At 41.2% G+C, this 22011-nt stretch overlaps 1 protein-coding gene across 1 annotated transcript in view; it reads right to left on the bottom strand.

The window, feature by feature from the left end:
- The window catches only part of GNA13 (G protein subunit alpha 13), a 44594-nt gene extending 28335 nt beyond the window's left edge, over positions 1-16259 (bottom strand). The window contains exons 1-2 of the mRNA XM_032776383.2: positions 15841-16259; positions 10764-10990 (exon numbers count right to left, since the gene is read on the bottom strand). Coding sequence (XP_032632274.1) covers positions 10764-10990; positions 15841-16204 — 591 coding nt within the window. The 5' untranslated portion in view covers positions 16205-16259. The remainder of the gene's footprint in view (positions 1-10763; positions 10991-15840) is intronic.
- Positions 16260-22011: the final 5752 nt, after the last annotated feature.

Raw genomic sequence — 22011 nt, 5'->3', positions numbered from 1 at the left:
CTCATGCACTGAGGGTAAGTATCCTTTATGAGGATTCTTTTTTATAGCATGAATTCACTCCCCCCTTCAGTCTCTTAGGAGAAAAAACGCAGACCAAATACTTTTCATCAGTCACTTTGAAAAGTGACTACATCTAGCAGAATCTATTTGGACTGAGTAAGGGAAAGTTCTAATTTCTTTGTTCAACAAAGAACCTTAAACCAAAGCAATTAAACATTTTGTGCAACAAGTGTGTTGACTACTTGTCATGAACCTTTTGATTACATTTAAGGATATGAAATCACTATGGTTTGCAAAATGCACAACAAATCACTATAATTTTGTGCATTAACCATTTAAAAATTGACATAAGCTGTGACTACAAAATCCCTGAAATAAAAAGCTAAATATCAAAGTCAAAACGTTCAGAAAATCCTATGCACAGCACCCATATGCCATAAGGCACCCAACATTTTACATTGGTTATGGGATTTCACAACAGAAATTAATATACTAGGGCAGTGGCTCTCAACCTTTCCAGACTACTGTACCCCTTTCAGGGCTCTGATGTGTCTTGTATATCCTCAAGTTTCACCTCACTTAAACACTACTTGCTTACAAAGTCAGACACTGAAAATATAAAATTGGCACGAGCACACCATTACTGAAAAATTGCTTACTTTCTTATTTTTACCATATAATTAGAAAATCACTTGGAATATAAATATTGTACTTACATTTCAGTGTATAGTATATAGAGCAGTATAAACAAATCATTGCTTGTATGAAATTTTAGTTTGTACTAACTTCACTAGTGCTTTTTATGTAACTGGTTTTAAAACCAGGCAAAATATCTAGATGAGTTGATGTACCCTCTGGAAGACCTCTGCGTATGCCTGGTTGAGAACCATTGTACTAGGGCAAGAATTCATCTGTGCTTTTGGAAAGAAAGGTTTGAACAATCCTTATTAAAAATCTGAAACCCACTATGAGAGAGACAAATAGAGCATAATTCTGTTCATGTTTTATCTGATGTTAATTTGCCAGAGGGCTTCTCACTTTCTTAGCTGGAATTTCTGCATCCACTCCCTTCAACAGTCAGCAGCAGATGATTGTATCTGTGCTCTGACAAGCAGTGTTTTCCTAATCAATTTCAAACTGCAGAGATTCTAGTCACTTTCAAACTATTGCTGTGGGCCTACTAGGGAAGGGATACAATACAGAAAGAAGTTCAGGTGTGTTTATGCAAATACAATTAGACTATCACTTTGCTGTATATCATTTCTGATCCTGTAGCAGCCCATTAAGGAGATTTTTGAGTCTTTCCAGCTCTTTAGCGATGCCTTAGTTAAGTGATGTTTCCAGCTCTATTTTCCACACTCCCTCAAATAATTCCTTTTCCACTGAAATTTATCATGCTTAGTCTCAGCCACAGATGAATTCAGGGAAAACATCTGAAGAAAGTATGGCACACTAGGTTAAGAGGCTGTGAAAGTGGGTGTTTTATTTGGATGGGTTCACTATCTTTTAGAGTTCAAGAATGCTTGCTTTGAAATATCCAAATCTATTATGGCTCATGATTCTGTGAGGACAAAGGGGTCATGAGATATTTCATAGGATTTTTAGAAAATATCTTGAATTCTTTAGCTTTCAAAATTCCTTACTCTTTAGATGCATGTAACATTTGTCATCAATATAGGCATCAGTTCCAACTCCTCCAGAGATAAATACTTTCCTGCATAACATAGGCCTTTCCTCCAGTTGCCAAGTCCCTATCCCTTGGTCTTTGCATCCACAGGGGACGGCCAGCAACTGTAATTAAGGTTTGCTTTTTTTCCATTTGTCAATGTAGTAAATTTAGTTTACTAGAGGGAACGGATTCCCAACTTCAGATGTTCATTAGTAATGATATTTTGGTTAAAGTATATTTGACAACCAAAGCTGCTTATGTTCAGTGCAGAAGTGTATGTCCCAAGATCCTACCATCCATCCTTCCCTCTCATGACTCCATATTAATGGCAAAAAAATCTGGAGTAAACTGAGGCCTAGTGTTAGAATAATGCAAGACTTGGTTGTAACTTACAACATTCAGGATCAATAGCACGGTTACAAGTATTACTGACCTGTTAAGAGTACAAGCTCTGGATCAGTCCTACATTTCACAATGTAACAGTAAACAGACCAGTAAATGCAAACTTTATTAGCAGACCAGTTTGCTTAGGTAGATTAAACTATTTAGTAACAAATGCAGCAGCTATTTTGCTGCCATAGCCAACAGCAGCACTTCAACTGTTCCACTGCTTTCCTCCTAGACAAAGCAGTAAGGTCAGCCATGTTATGTTTTCCTCACACTTGCTTTGTGGGTTGAGGAAGATGCTCAAAATTACAACTTCCTATTGCTATGTTAGGTTCGTAGAAGGGTTACAGACTGAACATGGAACATTTTAAATAAAACAGAATCTAGTAGAGTCTGAGTCTACAACAAATGTGAAAGCAACTAGCTGTAACACCATGTAGTCGCTGTGAATTCAATGCTCATGAGAAGGTGCAAGTTTGACAGCTCTAAGTACTTGAATCTTATTTATCCATGGAGCAGGTACAGCATCGGCAATAGCAGCACAAGCTTTCCCCCACCCAATATGACCCTGCCAGTTCGCCCCAATCCTCAAGGAAGTCTCTATACAGATGCAAAGGAGGTTCACTCTCCACAGCCTTTCATTCCTTGGTCTTTGCTGAAAATGACAACCTTGTTCCCAAATGAGGTATTGTTTGACGTGAACGACTAGAACTACACAGAGATCAAATTTATTCCACTTATAGAGTGCAATAGTGAGCTTTGTTACCACCATTTTGGGCTAGATTTCAACTGACAAATTAGAGATTGGATAGAGAGCTCTCTCTCTCTCTATCAGAAATCCCTAAGCTATCTAGTCCCCTGGCCACTAACATCTTTACCACTGCAATGTGATCCAACAAGACAAGCTACCTATGCCAACGTGTGCTACCTTCAAGTTCAGTGGCCAACAAGAAAGTCAGCTCTGAATGGATTATTATGCCAACATCTCAAACACTGCACTGAAAGCAGAGTGTGGAAAAGGCTGCTCCAACAGGCTTTCACAAGTCGCAGAAATAATTACTGTGGAAATCAAACAGCAGAGACACCTTGAACTATGACCACCGCAAGTAATCCAGTAGCTCTGGAAAATACGTCAGTATACCTTTAACCATCAGATATTAAAAAACCCTTTCCTTTCAGACCAGGCTCTTTGACCATTGCACAGATATACACAGAATCAAAAGGACAGTCAAATTTCATTTCCAGATTTAGCAAGGATGGCTTGATAACAAAAGTCTAACTTTTTGGTGCTTCTCGCTTCTATGACAAAATACTAAGAGAATCTAAAAAAATTGATCAAGTGACTTGCCTGTCAATGGCAGAGTCAGGATTAAAACCTGGTCTCCTAATTGCCACTTGGTGTCATATCACTGGGCTACTATGACATTCTCAAGTTTTATTAATAAAGCAAACACATTGGTTAGACCTTTTTTGGATTAAAGAGGTTGTAGGAAATGTATCTGTGACTGATTTGGTTGTAGGAGTGTCATTTCCAGGATGTTCCAATGGGTGGGGATTCTCTCTCAGTGGAGCCTGTATCCCGTCCGGAACCTCCATTTTATGGATAGGGAACTGAGGCACAAAGAGTCTAAGTGACTTGTCTACAGTGATACCGGAAGTTTGTGGCAGAGCAGGTAATTAAACCTGGGTCTCCCCACATCCCAGATCAGTGCCCCAACCACTGTGCCATCCTTCTCCCCATGATGTAGTCCGCATATGCAAATTAAGTGTTCCCCTGGCAAGCTGCCAGTGGTGTTCTCGATTGGAAAGAGCTTGCATCTCCCAAATGTAGAAGCAGCATGTCAGCTGCAACATTCGGATACCCAGCCCATATCTACCAAAAATATAGCCCATATTTAATAAGTCCCAAATTACATGTGAACCATTTTATCAACTGCCTTTACAAAAGGAACAGATGCATCAGAAGGAAACTGAACTACGAGGTGTAAATACAAAACACACTAAACAGACTTTACATCACTGCCTAGATACAGAATTGCAACCACAAGAGGCAGCGTGCAAGACGAACAAGGCCACCAGGAGTACACTACTGTTGCTCAGAACACAGCATACCAACTTGCAGCATGAAATTTATTTTCTACGTATTTTGGAAACGCTGTGCAGAACAAACTGCTCTACAATGCAAACAAAACCAACTCTCACTATGAGATCAATGTGCTATACCACACTAGGACTCTGCACTTACTTTAAATTTTGTAGCTAAGTAGAAACAAGTCACAAACAAGGAGAAAAGAATGTTGGATAGGGAAGGAATGCAGTGCCAGAATGGAGTTATTGCAGAACTTACATGTCTGAAAGGGAAACTAGCCCCATTTTGGAAAACGAGGAAAGCTGGCACTTAAATTAGCATGAAGTATCACTGGAATGAAAATTATTCAGATCAATAAGTGTTATAAAAATCAGAGTATCTAGTTGTTTGCATAAGCTTAGTCTATGCCTAAAACTTAGTTGACCTAGTTATGTCACTCAGAGCTGTGAAAAATTTCATGTTGTGTGAGATATAGTTATGTCGACTTAACACCCATTGTAGACGCTGCTAGACTGATGCAATAATTCTTTCGTTAATCTAGCTACCACTTTAAGGAAGTGGATTTACTACAGCTATGGAAAAAACCCTGTTACTATAGTAAGGGTCTACACCATCATGGTGTAACTGCAGCACTGCAGATATTGTGGCATATATATACACCCACAGAAATTAAGGGGCCTGGAGAATTACAAACATTTGTGGCCAGAGGCCCAGAATACTCTAATATGGGAATTCAGGCCTCTTCAGTTTGTCTAAAACTAGACTTAACCCAAATGTGAAGGCCTGTAATCAAAATCAAACTGTGATATTTTAAAGTCAATTTGTTTTTAAAGAGGGAGCATATGTGGAACATTCTCAAGAACTTTAAAACCCTTCTGAAGATCTGAAAGACAATTTGGAAGTGGATTGTCTCCCCCACTTCACAGAATTATAGGCAATGTAATCTTTACTGCCACCCCCACCCCTCAAATGGGTAGCATAAATGGCAATATATAGTGTAGTGTATCATGGTCCCAAGATATTAGAGGGAAAAGGAGAGTAAAGTAGTATCTTTTATTGGACCAACTTCCAAGCCAGTGACCTTGAGGAGAGAGGTTACCTATCTCACTATCAATCTCTTCAGCAACCCCGTCCCAAAAAACACTAGTTACAGTAAGTTCTGTTCACTACTCTCACCAGGCCATTTAGGGAATCACTCCTTCCAGAGAGAAGCCTATCAGGAATCAGGATTACTTGTAACATTTTATCTCCTCATAATAAGCTGAATCAGGCAGAGAACTCAGTGTGGACAATATCCCATAAGATTTTCCCCTCTCCTTTGCAACATGTAAAGCTACAGAGAAACTGTAGCAAAACTAGCAAGAAAGATTCTAACTGAACACGCCTTTTCCGGTTTTCTATACTGTAATCTGATCTCGCTTAGAGGCAATGCCACAAGTAAACAGGAATCCAGAGGTAAAATACATATCCAGTTGTTTCCACCCTGTTTCAACACTCATATTAGCTGCAGTTCTCTGCAAATGGTGATTCCACAGACCAAGGTGGAATTACTGCATCCATGCACTTAAACTGTTTAGCCCTGCCACTGCCAATCCCTGTCGTCACAAGTAGGGCAAAAAAATCGTATCTCCAGATTATTAAGGGACATGTTGGTGAATAGTCATTCAAAGTATGTGAAATGGGGAAAGGATACCTCACCAAGTGCTGATACCGAAACTCGAAATCCATTTCAAAGTTTTTTCACCTGATGCAATTCCTTTAAATCTGAGTCAAAGTAACGATGGGACTGAAAAGTTGAGTTTTCAGCTTGGTCCTGCCAATATCGCAAAAAAACTGGGAAAATCCTAGAAGGAAATCCTGCCTGGAGATATGCCTACCAGAGTACTTCCCCACCATGCTGGGAGCTTGCTTTCCCCTTAACCTGCCCTTGGGATCCTTCTACTAGCATGCACTCACACTCCCTCTTCTCCCATCTGTGTTCCTGCACAGAAGCACCTTCCTCAGTAATAAAAGCAAGACAACACTGGCACTAGAAGTTTCCTCTTCAGCTGCCAGCAACATTGAAGAGAGCCCCCCACAAAAAAGAGCAAACAGTTTAAATTGAACAGGAAAATATTCCACCAACACAAGCATAAAAGCCAGGAAATCCCTAGTTAAAAACTGTCAGCCACCACTTGCAATCTATAACTATAATTTCACTTTCTCCACATTACCTCTTCCACATCTACCACCCACAGAAACACGTTTCCTTCCTCCACCTCCACACAAAACATTGCTAATTTCACTCCCTCCAGTGGAGTGATTACAAAGGGAGGTTTTGTAACTGATTGGAATGTTGACTTGGTATTGCATTGACGGAGACTGTTAGTGTATATGGCATAGATTTTAGCTGGTTATGTTTACCTGAGTCATGTAGGAAGACAGATGGAACAGTTTATAATAGAATGTATTGGCTTAGAAGTTTGTAATATTTATTAGGTGACAGAAATGTGGGATGTTTTGGGTTCTCTCAACAGCCAATGATTGTGGTCAGTTAGCATTGCATGGTTTGAGTGGAGGGAAGATGTGGCATGAGTGCAGTGGATGTGGGAAGGGAACATGACGAAGGCAAGGAATGACTGAGAAGTTAACTAGGAAATTCCTGGCTTTATAAACTGTGTTAGTGGATTAATCACTTGAACAGCCTGAAGTGGGTTTTAAATGAAGTTTTTTTTTGTTTGAAGGATTATAATTAGTCATTATAAAAGCGCTAAATATTACATAGCTCTTTCCATCTTCAAAGCACGGTACAAGTATTAACTGATCGATCTTCATAAGCACCTCTGTGAAGTAACACCCCCATTTTGCAGCTTGAGAACCCCCAGTTAATGGTTTGCTCAAGACCACAACAATTAGCAGCAGAGCAGGGATTAGAAGTCATCAGTTCCAGAGTAACCCTGCCTCTTATTAAGAAGCTGCAACTGAGTTTTAGCATCCCACCAGCACTGCTATAAGTTGATTCTTCAATGCCATGCTCCCATCTCTAGCTCTAATTCTCTCCTCAAAACCTTCTTTCACTCACCCTTCCCCCAGGTTTCATCAATTTGTCATAAGGACAAACTCAATGCTCTCTGACAAGAGCTCTTCTACTGTTGCAAATAAGTTTGAGGTGGACCTCTGATGACATTCTCAACCTGCCTTTCTTCTCAGTACTCACCCTCCACATTCTGTCACTTAAATCAGTTGATCTCTTCCCTCCACCCTTTTCTTTGGGCAATCTTCACAGCTTTCACTCACTTCATTTCCTTCACTACTCTGCTCTCAGCCTGTTTTCTTCTGCCTTCATGCACACAAATTCCATTCATTCTCATAGTTCCAGCTTACCATGTCCACACAGATGACTTCATTCTTATTCACTACCTTTTTCTTTCTGTCCAGTCTCATAACTACACCTCCAATATCTCCTCCTGACTGTTGTTCCTATACAACCTCAAATTCAGGGCAATGAAAACTGAACCCCATCTTCTCTTGAAAACTTTGTTCGTGACCTTTAAGCTTTCACTACAGTACCTCAAAATGTCATATTCCACTCCTTTCTCCTCCACTTTCACCAAATCCTGTCATTACTTCTACATCTCCAAAAAGCCAACTCTTCCAGCGCCATATCACCCTCACCCCCAACAGCCTTTGCCCATGCCTTGTTCACCTCACAATTTGTGAAGTGCAAATTTTTCTTGTATGCATCTCATCTATCAACGACGCTCCTATCAAGTTCCTAGTCCTTACTTCCAAGGCCTTGCACAACTCATCTCTCTACCTCTCTACTCAGGTCTTCACATTCTCCCTCCCACTGCCTCAGTTACTCTTGAGATTCTCTCCTATGCAATCCTTCCATATCTTCCTCCCACACCATGTAACATGCTTGAACAACCTTCCTCTTCAATCAATCCCACTAAAAAGACCTCTACAGAGTCTTTCAGCAATGACACAGCAAAAATCTGTACTTTACCAAACTGGCATATCATACAGATTGTTAGGCCAGAAATGTAGCCTCTTTAAGAGATGTACATTCCTACAGATTCTAATTTGGAGACAGTTTAATCAGTCTCTGGTGACTTTTAGAAGAGCGCACCTACTCTAGTTCCTACTCAAAACAAAATTGTGCATATGTCACAACTCTCATCAAAGCGTACTTGATGGACTAAGGAAGACATGAAGATAGCAAGGGAGAGGAGTTCTTCAGCTTAAAGACTGATTAAAAACACCAAGAGTGACTAATGAAAAGATTTTCCATGAAAGGTTTTCAGGATGAACTATTTGGTCTAAAGGACTGAGCATATTCATTAACTTTTTTTTTTTTTTTTTTTTTAAAGATGGCTGTGTCATCCATAGTAAATACTTTATCAGGAATATCATCTCTACACCAGACGAGAATCCTGAGCACTGGGAAAACTTCTACTCCTTTATAATTCTCTCTGAAGAGAGAGCCATGTTTCACTTCAACTTCCTTTGTTAGGCCAATCACACTTGCCTCAGCAACAGTCCAACATCTGATAACACAGGCAGCACATTTGCCAGGAATTAGTCTCATATAGCATCGCTACTAAGCTGGTCCACAATATTCATACTGCCTGAATATTCACCCAATTTACGTTCTCTAGAAGCCAGTCTAACCTCAGGCCAATACATATTTATAACAAAGTATTTACACAGCTTATGTTAAATCAGTGTATACAATAGCCCATAAAAGCTTAGAAGACATCATGATCTATTGCTCATAAAAATAACCCCCATATTTGAGGAAAGACTATGAAATTAACAACCTAGGTTTGTGTATTTTAAATTGTAACAAGACTACAAGTGAAAAATCAAGTTAAGAAAATGTCAGCCTTAATCTACCTACAGCAGAAGCCAAAGAGTGCAAGCTCCGACATCCCTACGTACTGCAACAGTTCACTGTCACAGGCTAGTCCAACAGTATCAGCTTTCACTTTGAATTTTCATTTTGTTTCACCATATCAATGTAGGTAGCAGAACTTTGTCACCTGAGATATACTAAATACAGGAGTTAAATATAGAGTTCCTGTATCCAAGACTGAAGTGGTTTAACTTTTTATATACCAACCAATACAATACAAAAAGCAAATACTTTAAAAGCACAATAGTAACAAGAGAAACTTGGTGTAAATGAATGAAATTGATGGGTTAACATATCTTCTCCCCTCTAAATTTATTCCACTAGAAATGAGCCAAAATCAAATCGTGCTTGGAATTTAAAGTATTATACATTCCAAATGTCCCTTCTAAAACTACACAGTGGGATTATGGTTCTGCTAAATTTATCACCCTGATAAAAGTTCCATCTAGCTCTCTCACTTTAGTGTTAAGAGGGAACTTTTAAAAGTCAAATTTTACAGATGTCTGAGCTTAAATTTTGATTTTTATTTTTTTAATCAAAGAGGGAGAGGAAAGGTTAAATTTGGCTGAGAGAGTAAAAAAAATTGTCTAGTCCTTAAACTTGGTGTCTAGTGAGTATGTATTGTCAACTACTTACATAATGGCTAGTGAACCTGAAAATCCAAATCCCCTGAAGTCAAAATGAATCAGAGAATTACACAGGATACACAATGCAATCTCAGCTACATAGTTATTACTTAGCAAGTGAAGACATGGAAGCCCATTGTTACTAAGCATGCAACACTAGGCAAATTCACCTGCATACTAAAAAGTATTTTAGAAGGGATCAAGGTTACAAATGCACAATTTTTAATTGCAAGTTATATCAGAACTTCCACTATTTAGAAAAATCACCTTAATCTTATTATACGTTAGAGTTTGATTTTCAGTCAGAACTGGGCTTTTCCTCATTTAAAGACACAAATATGACAATTTTGTCTCTTTTCCACATCAGTTACATTAAAAATGCAAGTTCCAATGAGTTATCACCCTGTGTTTCTTTTGCCATCCCACACAAACATCTACTCATCCTAGAATCAAGCTATTCAACTGGAAGTCCATATCTCCAGCTGAACTTCAACAAAATAGGTGATTACATGAAAACAACACACATGAAATGAATCAGGAAACGCAGAGGGAATGCTTGCAAGATTGCTTAGATTGGAATAGAGAAGAGAGTGGTTTAAAAACCCTTTTTCTAATAAAAATCAAGTGTATACCACCACTTTTTTTTTTTTTTTTTTTAAAGGAAGAATAATCACATAAAATACTAGGTATAAATTCTCCCCTCCACATCATTTAAAAAAAGTTTCAATACATCGAAGAGGAAGAATGGTCTTGCAGTTAAGACACTGGAATGAGACAAACCATCTAGATTCAATTACTAGGTCTGCTACAGACTCAGAGCAAGTCAACCTTACTGAACTTCACCTCTCTCATCCACAAAGTGGGGACTAATACTTCCTTATGTTTTGTTTCAGCTCAATCTAGCTTTCTTGGTTAAAAGTAAAAGCAATAACTAGTCTGCAATTCCACGGGCTAGTATTTTAGGTAGGCCTCATGATATACGTCAGTGATAACAGCTTGAACAAGGTAGATTTAAATTAGTGTTTACTGAAAAATGATACAGGAACAATGCATCATACAGATGTCACTGACAGTATTAAGAAAGCCACAGCTTACCAGTTGGAATTCTCTGCGTCTGTCATAGGCATGCTGGATTCCATTATCTGCCCACAGTGATTTTATTGCTGGAAGGTACTGTAAAAAAACCTGAGTCTCCACCATCCCTTGTGCCACCATTGTTGACCGAGTATCAAAAGCCATCATCTTATCCCCATTATTCTGGTTGTCAGGATCTCCCCAGGGAATATGAAGTTTCTCTCGAGCATCTACAAGGACTCTCACACCTTGAAAAAAAATGGGAAAGTGCCATGATTAGATACTTCCAATATTTGCTATGTCTAGTCATTACACTAGGCCCTGAACCTGCAAAGACTTAAACACACATGTAACCGTATGCATTACGTGTAAATATTTCCAGGGCTGGGATCCTAACTATTAATGCTCTGTATCTCAAGATAATATGATAGCTGTCAATTTTCTGATTGCAGATATTAAGATCCTTATGAAGAACAGAACCAGCAATATGTAAGGTTCCTATTACCAGGATTTTTTTTATCTTGTATTATGAATAGTATGGATTGTAAACAATATTCTAAACAACAGAGTAAGCAATCTAAGCTGGCAAATGAAAAATGTCACAAGGCCTATTTGTATGCAGCATTGTAGCCATGTTGGTCCCGGGATATTAGAAACAACTTGGGTGAGGTAACCCTCTTTTATTGGGCCAAATTCTGTCAGAGAGAAACAAGAGACACGGAGTTAGTTTCCCAGACCTGAAAAAGAGCTCTACAAGCTTTAAAGCTTGTTTCTCTCACCAACAGAAATTGGTCCAGTAAAAGATATTACTTAACCCACTTCATCACTTTACAAGGCCTATTTGTCACTTGTCAAAACTCTGAAGCCAGTTTATGGCAGCTGACTTTACCTGGCACGAACCCAAGATTTCAGGCCTATAAATTAGTTATGCTAAGCACCATTTCAGAATACAATGAAGTCTCTAGTATCCTGCTTTAAGGCATCTCCTTGTTTCCATATATTGTAATACACTTGGTAAATAAGAACCTAATAACAGCCATACAGGTCAGACCAATGGCCCATATAGGCCAATATCTTGTCCTGCAGCAGTGGCGAATGCCAGATGCTTTGGAGAGAAAGAACAGAACAATTATCAGAAGAAACAGAACAATAATCCACCCTCTGTTGTCCAGTTCCAGATTCTGAAAGTCAGAAGGTTAGGGACACCCAGAGTATGGGGTTGCATCGCTCATCATCTTAGCTAACAGCCACTGATGGACCTATCCTCCTATCTTGACAAAGTGGTTATTCACCCACGAAAGCTTATGCTCCAGTACATCTGTTAGTCTATAAGGTGCTACAGGACTCTTAGTCTGGATCTGTAAAAAGCAACAAACACAGTTACCCCGCTGATACTATCCTCCATGAATTTATCTAATTCTTTTTTGTACCCAATTATACTTTTGGCCTTCACAACATCCACTGGAAAGGAGTTCTACAGGTTGACTGTGGGCTGTGTTAAGAAGTACTTCCTTATGCTTGTTTTAAACCTGCTGACTATTAATTTGACTGGGGGACCTTTGGTTCCTGTGTTATGTGAAGAGGTAAATAATGTCCTTATTCATTTTCTCCACACCATTCATGATTTTATAGACCTCTATCGCATCCTTCCTCAGTTGGCTCTTTTCCAAACTGAACAGTCCCAATCTTTTTAATTTCTCCTAATATGGAAGCTGTTCTATAGCCCTAATAATTTCTGTTGTCCTTCTGTGTACTATTTCCAGTTCCAACACATTTTTTGAGATCGGGCAACCAGATCTGCATGCAGCATTCAAGGCGTCAGAGTACTATGGATTTATAGTGGCATTATGATACTGTGTCTTATCTCTTTCTTAATGGTTCCTAACATTGTTAGTTTTTTTGATTGCTGCTGTACAGATGCTTTCAGAGACCTAACAATGAAGACTCCAAGATCTCTTCCTTGAATGATAACCGGTAAGACAGATACTATCATTTTCTATGTATAATTGGGGGATTATGTTTTTCACCACGCATTACTTTGTACTCAACACTAAATTTCATCTGCACTTTCTTGCCCAGTAACCCAGTTTAATGAGATCGCTTTGTAACTCTCTGCATTCAGCTTTGGATGCAACTATCTTGAGTAAATTTGTATAATCTGCAAATTTTGCCACCTCACCGTTTACTCCCTTTTTCAGATAATTTATGAATATGTTGAACAGCACTGGTCCCAGTACAGATCCTTGAGGGTCCCCACTATTTACATATGTCCATTGTGAAAAGTGAACATTTATACCTACTCTTTGTTTCCTATCTTTTAGCCAGTTATCGATCCTGAGAGGACTTTCCCTCATCTCATGACAAATTACCTCGCTTGAGAGCCTCTGTTATGGAACATTGTCAAAGGCTTTCTGAAAAATCCAAGGACAAGATATCAACTCGATCACTCTTCTCCATATGCTTTTTGACTCCCTTCAAGAAATCTAATAGATTGGTGAAGTATGATTTCCCTTAACAAAAGCTGCGATGAACACAATATGTTGAGGAAGAGTCATCTATATATCTGATAATTCTGTTCTTTATTACAGTCAATATGTCTGGTACTGAAGTTAAGCTTACAGGCCTTTAATTGCCAGGATCACCTTTGTAGCCTTTTTAAAAAATTGGGATTACATTATCTATCCTCCAGTCATGTGAGGCTGATGTAAACAATATATACCACAATTAGTAGTTTATAATTTCATATCTGAGTTCCTTCAGAACGCTTGGGTGAATACCACTTGCTCCTGCTGACTTACTGAAGTTTAATGTATCAATTTGTTCCAAAACAAATTTAGTTATGCCTAAAGACAGTAGCAACATTGAAATTATAGATTTTAGGGATACAGTTAGTAAACACATTTACCAATGCGACATTAATCAACACTTCATAAAATGTAAATGTCTGTTCTTAAAGATACTCTGATTTGATTAAATTTACACAATAATCATGTTTAGTACCATTATACACACAGTATTTCCCTACTCTTACTTTTTACTCTGATGAATTCTTAGAGAAGAAAAGTGAATTAAGCAATTTAAACTAGTTTAATATTTGACCTTTTAAAATCCATCTATGCAGCAGAAGAAGAAAAAAATAACATGACCGAGGGATTATGCTACCATTAGATTTACTGATATAGATAGGAGAAAGTATGAAAAGAGGAAATCAGCATGGTGATGCAAGTACAGGACAGGCACATGGGATCAAAATATCTTGATGCGAGAACCACTTTAAGAAAAATGTCTAATTTTATCATGAGGGCGATATACAAACTATTTTTAAAATGTTCATTCTCTTCAGGTAATACTTAACCATACCTTCCAGATTGGCAAATGGAAAGAAAATTAAAGTATTAGAACATTCACCTGCAATCCTTTGCATACTGTTTTACAGCAGCAGAACCACCTGAATTTACAAATAGAACTCTGCCCCGAGCATCTGCCCAACACATATTTGCTCAGGGTAAGGGAAAGCATTATTATTTACTGTTTGCAGCTCCTGAACACATACTAGGCACTTGATGGAACAAACGCTAGGGGTAAAATTTTCAACTGAGTAATTATTTTAGGAGTCTAGGTCCCTTTTTCAACGGTGACTTTTAGACTTATAGTCCAGTTTTACTGAAAGTCAATGGAACTTAACTCCTAAATCAAAGGCACACTTTGAAAATGGAATTTAAGACTCTTATATCACTTATATATTTTGAAAATCTTATCCCTGGTGTCTGCCTTGAAAACTTTATAGTCTAATCTGAAAATGAGATGAAGATAAAAATTTAGAGGGGCTGGGGTAAGAAAAAAATAAAAGGATGACAGCAATCATCAGACACACTCATTTAAGTCACATGCACATCTCAGTTATGGCACTCTGGCTCTGGAGAGGGCACAGAATGGGATGAATACGTGGGTTTCTCTAGGTCAGTCTAAGTTTCCACATTTATAGCAATGCAGCTTCTACTAAATCAATTTGATATGCAAATCCCTCTCCACAAATACAGGACACTTCTCTTTAGCTATCTATCTATCTATCTATTGGTAGATAGATATGTATATCTATATGTATATCTAAACTTTCAAGTGCACTGTTTCCTCCTTTCCATGACTTATCACACTGGGATACCTTACTAGGAAGTGGTGAAGCTGAAATCTGTCTGAACGAAATTTTTCTGTATGTGTTTTCGATGAATAAAGCTAGGAAAATACTGCACGATAAGCTAGAATCCCTCAATACCCGACCTCACATCAGAGTCTGTCACTGGTTGCAGCCCAGGCTTCCTCTACTTCCTGTAGGGTGGCCCGCCAGTTCGGAGACTCTCCCCTCAGTGCTTATTACATAAACTAGTGCTGGGTTGTATAAAAGTGTGAAGTGATTGAAATAAAACCAAGCCCATCAGGCAGAAAATGATCAGACGGCAGGAGACAGGGCTGCTCCTTGGACACGTCTGAGGAAGGTAATAGACTCTTCATGATCCCCGGAAGAGGTGGGGTTTCTGTGCCCCACCCACTCTCTACCTCCCCTGCCCCACTCTGATGCTCTCATCCCCTCTCCCCCTGGGCTATGTCCCCCCACGATCCATACTCTCTTGCCCCGCTCCACACCTCGTGCTTTCAAGACCCCCCTCCCTGAGGCCACGCCTCCCCACACCATCCTCTCTTACCCCCACCTTCCTCCCTCAGGGTCCATACCCGCCCATGCTTTCTCTCTCACCCCCTCCCCCCGCAACACGCCCTCGGCACAGCCCCGCGTGCTCTTCTCCCCCCGCCCACCTGGAGACCAATTACTTCACCCCCCACCACCCCACCCCCCCCCCCCCCACCCCCCCCCCCCCCCCTACCCCGCCCTCGCCTGCGGGCCATTCCCCCCTCTCGTCCCCTCCCCCAAGACAATGCCCCAGCGCCCACTCCCCCCGCCGCCCCTCAGACCTCCCTCCTCCCGCCATCTGACACTACTGCCGACACCGGGCCAGCGTCCCGGGAGGCCAGTCGCCGGTCCCCAGCCCCGCCCCCTATCCCGGCCCAAACAAGCCCAGCGGCCGCGCCCCGGCCCCGGGCCCACCTTTGATCACGTTGCTGTAGATGGTGGCGCGGAACTCCTCGCGGGCCATCCGGTCCCAGTCCTGCCCGTGGATGATCCGCATCTGCTTGAGGAAGGTGGACTTGCCGCTCTCGCCCGCGCCCAGCAGCAGGATCTTGACGAGGCGCTTCACGTAGGTCTTCTCGCGGTTCAGGCACTTGTCGATCTCCTTGGACTTGCGCTGCTGCTCGGCCTCGGTGCTGGTCAGCAGGCAGCCGGGGAAGCAGCCCGACAGCGCGGAGCGGGACGGCAGGAAGTCCGCCATCTTAGCAAACACTGCCAGGGAGCGGCCGCCGCGCGCCGCAGCTGCAGCCCAGCGCTCCTCTCGGCGCGGCCGCCTGCACATGCGCCTCGCAGGCACCAGCTGCCGCCGCCCGGAAAGAGACACGTGACCTCGGGGGCGGGCCTCCCCTCACACCTGCCACGTGACTGTGTTGCACTATCCGCCGCCTGCCCTTCGTCACATGATTAGCCTCCCCCTCTGCGACCCAGCGCCGTCACGTGACGGCTTTGCCGCCTATTGGGTTTCGCCTGTGTACCTGGGCGGGGCTAACGTCATCGCAGGATGTCGCGAGATCCAGGGTATTTGGGGGCGAGTCCGCTTTAAACAGCGGCCGGCCGCGCGCCTCTGTCTGCGCATGCGTATTCCGCTCGCGCTTGCAACATGACAGTTGTGGCTAATGTCTTGCAGCACGCGCCGGGTACGAGCAGGGCAGGCCCCCACACAGGCAGGGCTGCTAAGCGCATGGAGTCAGTGCAGCTCTGTGTCACCCACACAGACCTAACCGTGCACGCACATGTAGATTTGCACACGCGTGCTCTTACACATTTGTGCACACGGACATTCGTGCATGCACAGGTGTGCCTAGGGCTGGTGAGAGAGGTTGGGGAACCAGGGGACAGTTGTACCCACAGCGGAGCTCGGGGGGGCTTCTGCACTGTCTGTCACTGGGATGACATGGGAGGGGGACTTCTGGGACACCGAGCCCCAAGTTCTCTCCCAAGGCCTGCCTGCACACTCACCCTTCTCTTGTTTTACCAGGTTCTACTGCTCTTTCGTGTTAACTTTGCTGCTGTAGTAAGCGTGTCATTTGGGACTTGGAAAAACTCAAAACATGGACTTTTTGTGGGGTGGGGCAGTCTCGATCCAAATAGAGACTAGTCATTGGAAAAATGGCATCATGTGGCTCCATTTTTTTTACCTGTTTACTTTTGTTTTTTGGTGTTTCTATGATTCCATATTATACATCTTTAATTTACAAGTAAGATTTTTTTTCTAACATCCACTACTGCAAATTCAGCCTGGAATCAGAATGTCAAAATGGGTTCTGTCCACACATTTCAGTAATAATAAATATTTTGTAATACATCTTATCTGGCAATTCTGTTGCAGTTACATTAGCCAGACCTAAATGTATACCAGTCGCCCTTTAGTGGTTCAGATCTAACACGTCTTATAGGGCTAAACATGAATCAACTTGGTTTGTTCAGTAAAGTAAGTCGATTAGCACAGAGACACCAGATCTGTGGAGTAAGAGGTTGCTGTTTTTAGTCACTTTTTGGATCATAACTACTATAATAAAATAAGTGGCCAGATTTTCTGTTGCAGCTGAGATCCAGTTGATGCAGCAGAAGAAAGGCTACCAGGGCGCAAGTCACTTTGCTCAGCTTTCCCTTTCCCCAAGCCTGGTCTTGCTAAAGGTTAGAGCAGGGGTCAGCAACCTTTCAGAAGTGGTGAGCCAAGTCTTCATTTATTCACTCTAATTTAAGGTTTTGTGTGCCAGTAATACATTTTAACGGTTTTAGAAGGTCTCTATCTATAAGTCTATAATATATAACTAAACTATTGTTGTATGTAAAGTAAATAGGTTTCTAAAATGTTTAAGAAGCTTCATTTAAAATTAAATTAAAATGCAGAGCCCCCTGGACTGGTGACCAGGACCCACACAGTGTGAGTGCCACTGAAAATCAGCTTGCGTGCTGCCTTTGGCACATGTGCCATAGGTTGCCTATCCCTGGGTTAGAGCATCTTGGGTGGGACTGTCCACCAGCTCAGGATAATCATAGAAAAACATGCTCTGACCTTTCTTACACATGAAGGAAATGATGTAGGAGCCACTACATCAACTCTGTTCCTGCTGGGGAGATACAATTAGTTGTCACTCTCCCAGGCCAGAGCAAAGGGAACATAATTGTCCAGGGAATCTTGCATGGTGTACTGCAAGAGTGTAGGCATAGTGAAGCAGGTGATGTCACTCATGAATAGGGAATTAATTAAGGAATGGGGATAATTAGAAGCAGAAGTGTACAGGGGTGCTGGAACAATTTGTATAGTAGGGGTGCTGAGAGCCATTACACCAAACTGTAAACCCAGTATATGAGGGAAACCACTTCAAGCCAGGGGGTGTGCCAGAAGCCCTAGTTCCAGCACCTATGGAAGTGTGTACATCAAACTGATGATGGAACAATTCAGGAGTTTATTTGTATCTGTAAATGCAAATCTCTCTTTAGCATTTAAACACAATACGCAGGGCAGCTCTTCGTCTGTGATGGTTTGAAGGAGCATGATTTCAAAACACTATGGGCCAAATTCAGCTTTGTCCACAATATTCCGGGATGTTGTCAGTCACTTTGATAAAAGAAGAGGAGCAATATCATGATTAGAAGGCTTTGGAGGCTTTCCTGGCAGTTGGGAAGTGGACAGCTGGAAATGTGGAGTGACTGACAATTGGGACTGGGAATGTCAGTACGGTCTGGGGAGCTGAGAGTGACTGCTGGAAATGGACAATTGGATGGTGACAGTCAGAACTGGACAGCTGGGAGTGGGCAGCTGGAGAGAGAAGGAACCTGAAAGAAGTGTTGGTTCAGCAGTTTGACCCCCTGGAGCAGGACAGGGAGTCGGGGAACAGGCAGTGAGGAACAGCCAATAGGCTGCAGGACTGACTGTGTGAGAAGAACACAGGGTGAGGGATGGGAAAGTGAAGTGATGCAAAGCGAGAGAGGAAGGAAAATGATGAAACCAACAAAACCATGGAGAACTAAACAGAGAATGAAACAGTCTGTGAGATCTCGCTGGAAGGGTAGTGCCAGAGGCCTGGTTCTTCTCGCTGATGAAATTGGGGAGCAGGGTTGAATTGCTTGTTTTATTGTTAAAACAATGATTTCTATTTCCCCTCTGAGTAAATTCTCATCTATGAGATGGTAATTCATTCTGGCGAGGGGAAAATCAGATCTGGAGGATGATATTGCTGTTACATGTGCAGGGAATACGCGGTGGCAGTTGTGACTTTCAGAACTGGGGACTCTGGCTCAACCATCTTTGTTTAAAAATGAACACAAGATTTTTAAGTGAAGGATAGTAGCTTGCCTGACAGACAATAAGGGCTGAATCCTCCAAAGATTTCCATAGAAGTTAGGATCCTCAGTAGAAGTTAGAAGCCTAACTTCTTTTAATCATAGTGTCTTATGCTCATTCTCCAAAAGGGGTTTTTTGTTATCTTGCTCTGCTGGGCAACCGTGATTTTCCTCGCCTGCTTCTACTCCTTTTTTGTCTCTCTGTGCTGTTTACCAGCAGACTCAAAAGGAGCACTCAGAAAAGTAGGCCCCTCAAATTCATGGCTCTTTGGACAATGTTTGCTGACATTTACTGATAAAATCTAATCCTTAGTATTTACGGAATCTAAACCTGATAAACTCACTGCAAGACTTCTGGACAAACCATACCCAGTATTCTGGAATGTGAACTTTGATACTTTTAAGTATTGATTTAAAGGAAATAGTTTTTCCAATAAACTGCCAAAGTTTCCTCACATGAAAATTGAGTCACAATCTCCACAACCATTTCTCCCCTTCACCCACCGCTTTTTTTCTTTTCTGAACCTAAAATATTATCAAGAGAACAAAAGGCAGGAAAGTATTGAAAGAGGAAAAAGTGCTGGATGCCCAAGTTAGGGATTAGAGGATGGGGAAAGGATGGAGAAAAGGAATGTTTGATATAATCAGTGAGTGGGTTTCTGTAAAATGGCCCGTATATAACCATGTCTGAGTGATGTGAGGTGTGTATGCGTGTGCACTTGCATGTGTCTGAGTTAGATGACCCATGCATGTGTGTTTGTTTTATTGTGATGTGAGTTTTGTATGTGTGTGTGCCTTTAAGGAACATAACTGATCCAAAAATGACAAGTAACTGTAAAAATGGCACCACGTAGCTCAGTTTTTGTTTTGTTGGTGTGTGATTGACCAGTGCGTGCATGCATTTTAACAATATTACTTCTGTGTGTGTGTTTGAGCAATATGACCCAAAAAATGCCACTAGTGAAACTGTAAGAAAAAGATGACTGACCTTTTTGCCCTTTAACCTTTTGGGCCAGATCTTCAGCTGATGTAAAGCTGTTATATCTCCAGGTCAATTGAGTAGTAGCAATTACCTGAGGACCTGGCCAAACGTTGGTAGATTAGCTTAAATTCCCATTGTGATGCACAGATGATAAACAAAAATGACCATGACCAAAGCTGAGGCAGATCAAATATATGATTGCAAACTTTGCACACCCTTGGGCCTATACTAACCCCTCCACCTAGCAGTTGTAGGGTTTCCATCTGTAAATGGAACCATTCCTGTAATATGAGCTAATAACCAAGTCTTAAAGATGTTAAAGCCCTTTATCCATTTTTGATAAAATGCTAATAAAGAACAAAACGTTTCATTTCCTCTTTGTTTCCCTCCCATCCCCATCCTTGTGTAAACATCACGAAGGAAGGCTGAGCTGCCTTGGATTCCTCATTCTAGTGTCATGTTCCAAAAACTCCTTTCTGTTGTTGCACTTCGGAGGAGAGTGCATGATAAATACATTTCAAGGTTTTACTTTTTGTTCAGAGGACTTTAACTGGACCATTGTTTTTAATACCAGAGGTGAAAACTCCCTAGCTACTCAAGTCTCTTCCTACACCATTTGACATAACAACTCCCCCACCAGCTTGTTTGCTTCTCTGTCTCCTTGAAAGAAAGCCTTAGGCCTTGTCTATGGGAAAGTTTTACCAATTATACCATTGTACAAATAGAGATATTATACACACACACACACTCTCTTAAACTGGAATAAAAGTGTTTACAAGGGGGGTTGTATAACAATACCAGTTTAAATTCACACCTTAGATTCAAATCTTTCCCATGTAGATAAGGCTTTATGCAATGTCCAGTCCAAGGAGGTATTTTACCATGACCCCATTACTGCCACTGAGTGAGTTCTGTGCCTTCATTCCTATGTGCTTCCCAGACCTGCCAAATTGCACTTATCCAATGGAAACTCCATCTTTTTGTGTCCATTTCCAAATCACTTTTAAAGTCTCTCCCTGTTGGAATGAATGATTTGCTTTTGCTTTGTTTGTTGCAATGTGTATGGTTCAGTGAGATTTTAAATTCAGCCTTGGTTAGGCAGGTACAATTCCCAGTGAAATCAGCAGGCGCTGTGCCCACTTATGCCAGAGCACCAAAGCTAATTCACTACTGCTGCCAGGGGAGAATGGAAATAGACAAACACAGTCCCTTCCTGCTCACAGATTTTATGTTGCTGCTATAGAAGCATCTTCATTTCTGCACTATGGCCTAGCATATCGAGACCTAGTCTGGAATAGTGGCGGTGTGAATTCTGGTCCTAGCTCTTCCCTGGACTACTTGGGTAAATTGCTTACTTCTCTATGCCTCAGTTTTCCCATCTGTAAAATGGGGATAATGATACTGACCTCCTTCATAAAGAACTTTGAGATGTACTGGTGAAAAAGCTAGGTAATGAAATTCAGTCTGAAGTATATGCTTGAAATGCTTACAATATTCTACTTGCTTCATTTCTATTATCCCTCAATTCCTCAGATAAGAAGGGGGTCACACATTGCATGCTTTTGGTGTTGCAAACTACAGATTGTGATTTATGAACCAAAAACAAATACTTTGTTCTTAAAAAAAAACAAAATTAAAAAGAGTTTGGAAGGAGTTTCTTCATCGATGTAGGTAATCCACTTCTCCAAAAGGCGGTAGCTTGGTTGATGGAAGAATTTTTCCATCTCCCTAGCTGCGTTTATGCCAGGGGTTAGGTTGACCTAGTTATATCACACAGGGTGTAAAATTTTGCAGTGTAGCTAGATTGACCTAAGTTT

The sequence above is a fragment of the Chelonoidis abingdonii genome, chromosome 13, assembly GCF_003597395.2.
Source record: "Chelonoidis abingdonii isolate Lonesome George chromosome 13, CheloAbing_2.0, whole genome shotgun sequence".
NCBI lineage: Eukaryota > Metazoa > Chordata > Testudines > Testudinidae > Chelonoidis > Chelonoidis abingdonii.
Note: the sequence above shows the minus strand (reverse complement) of the source record. Positions and strands in the feature narration are given on the sequence as shown.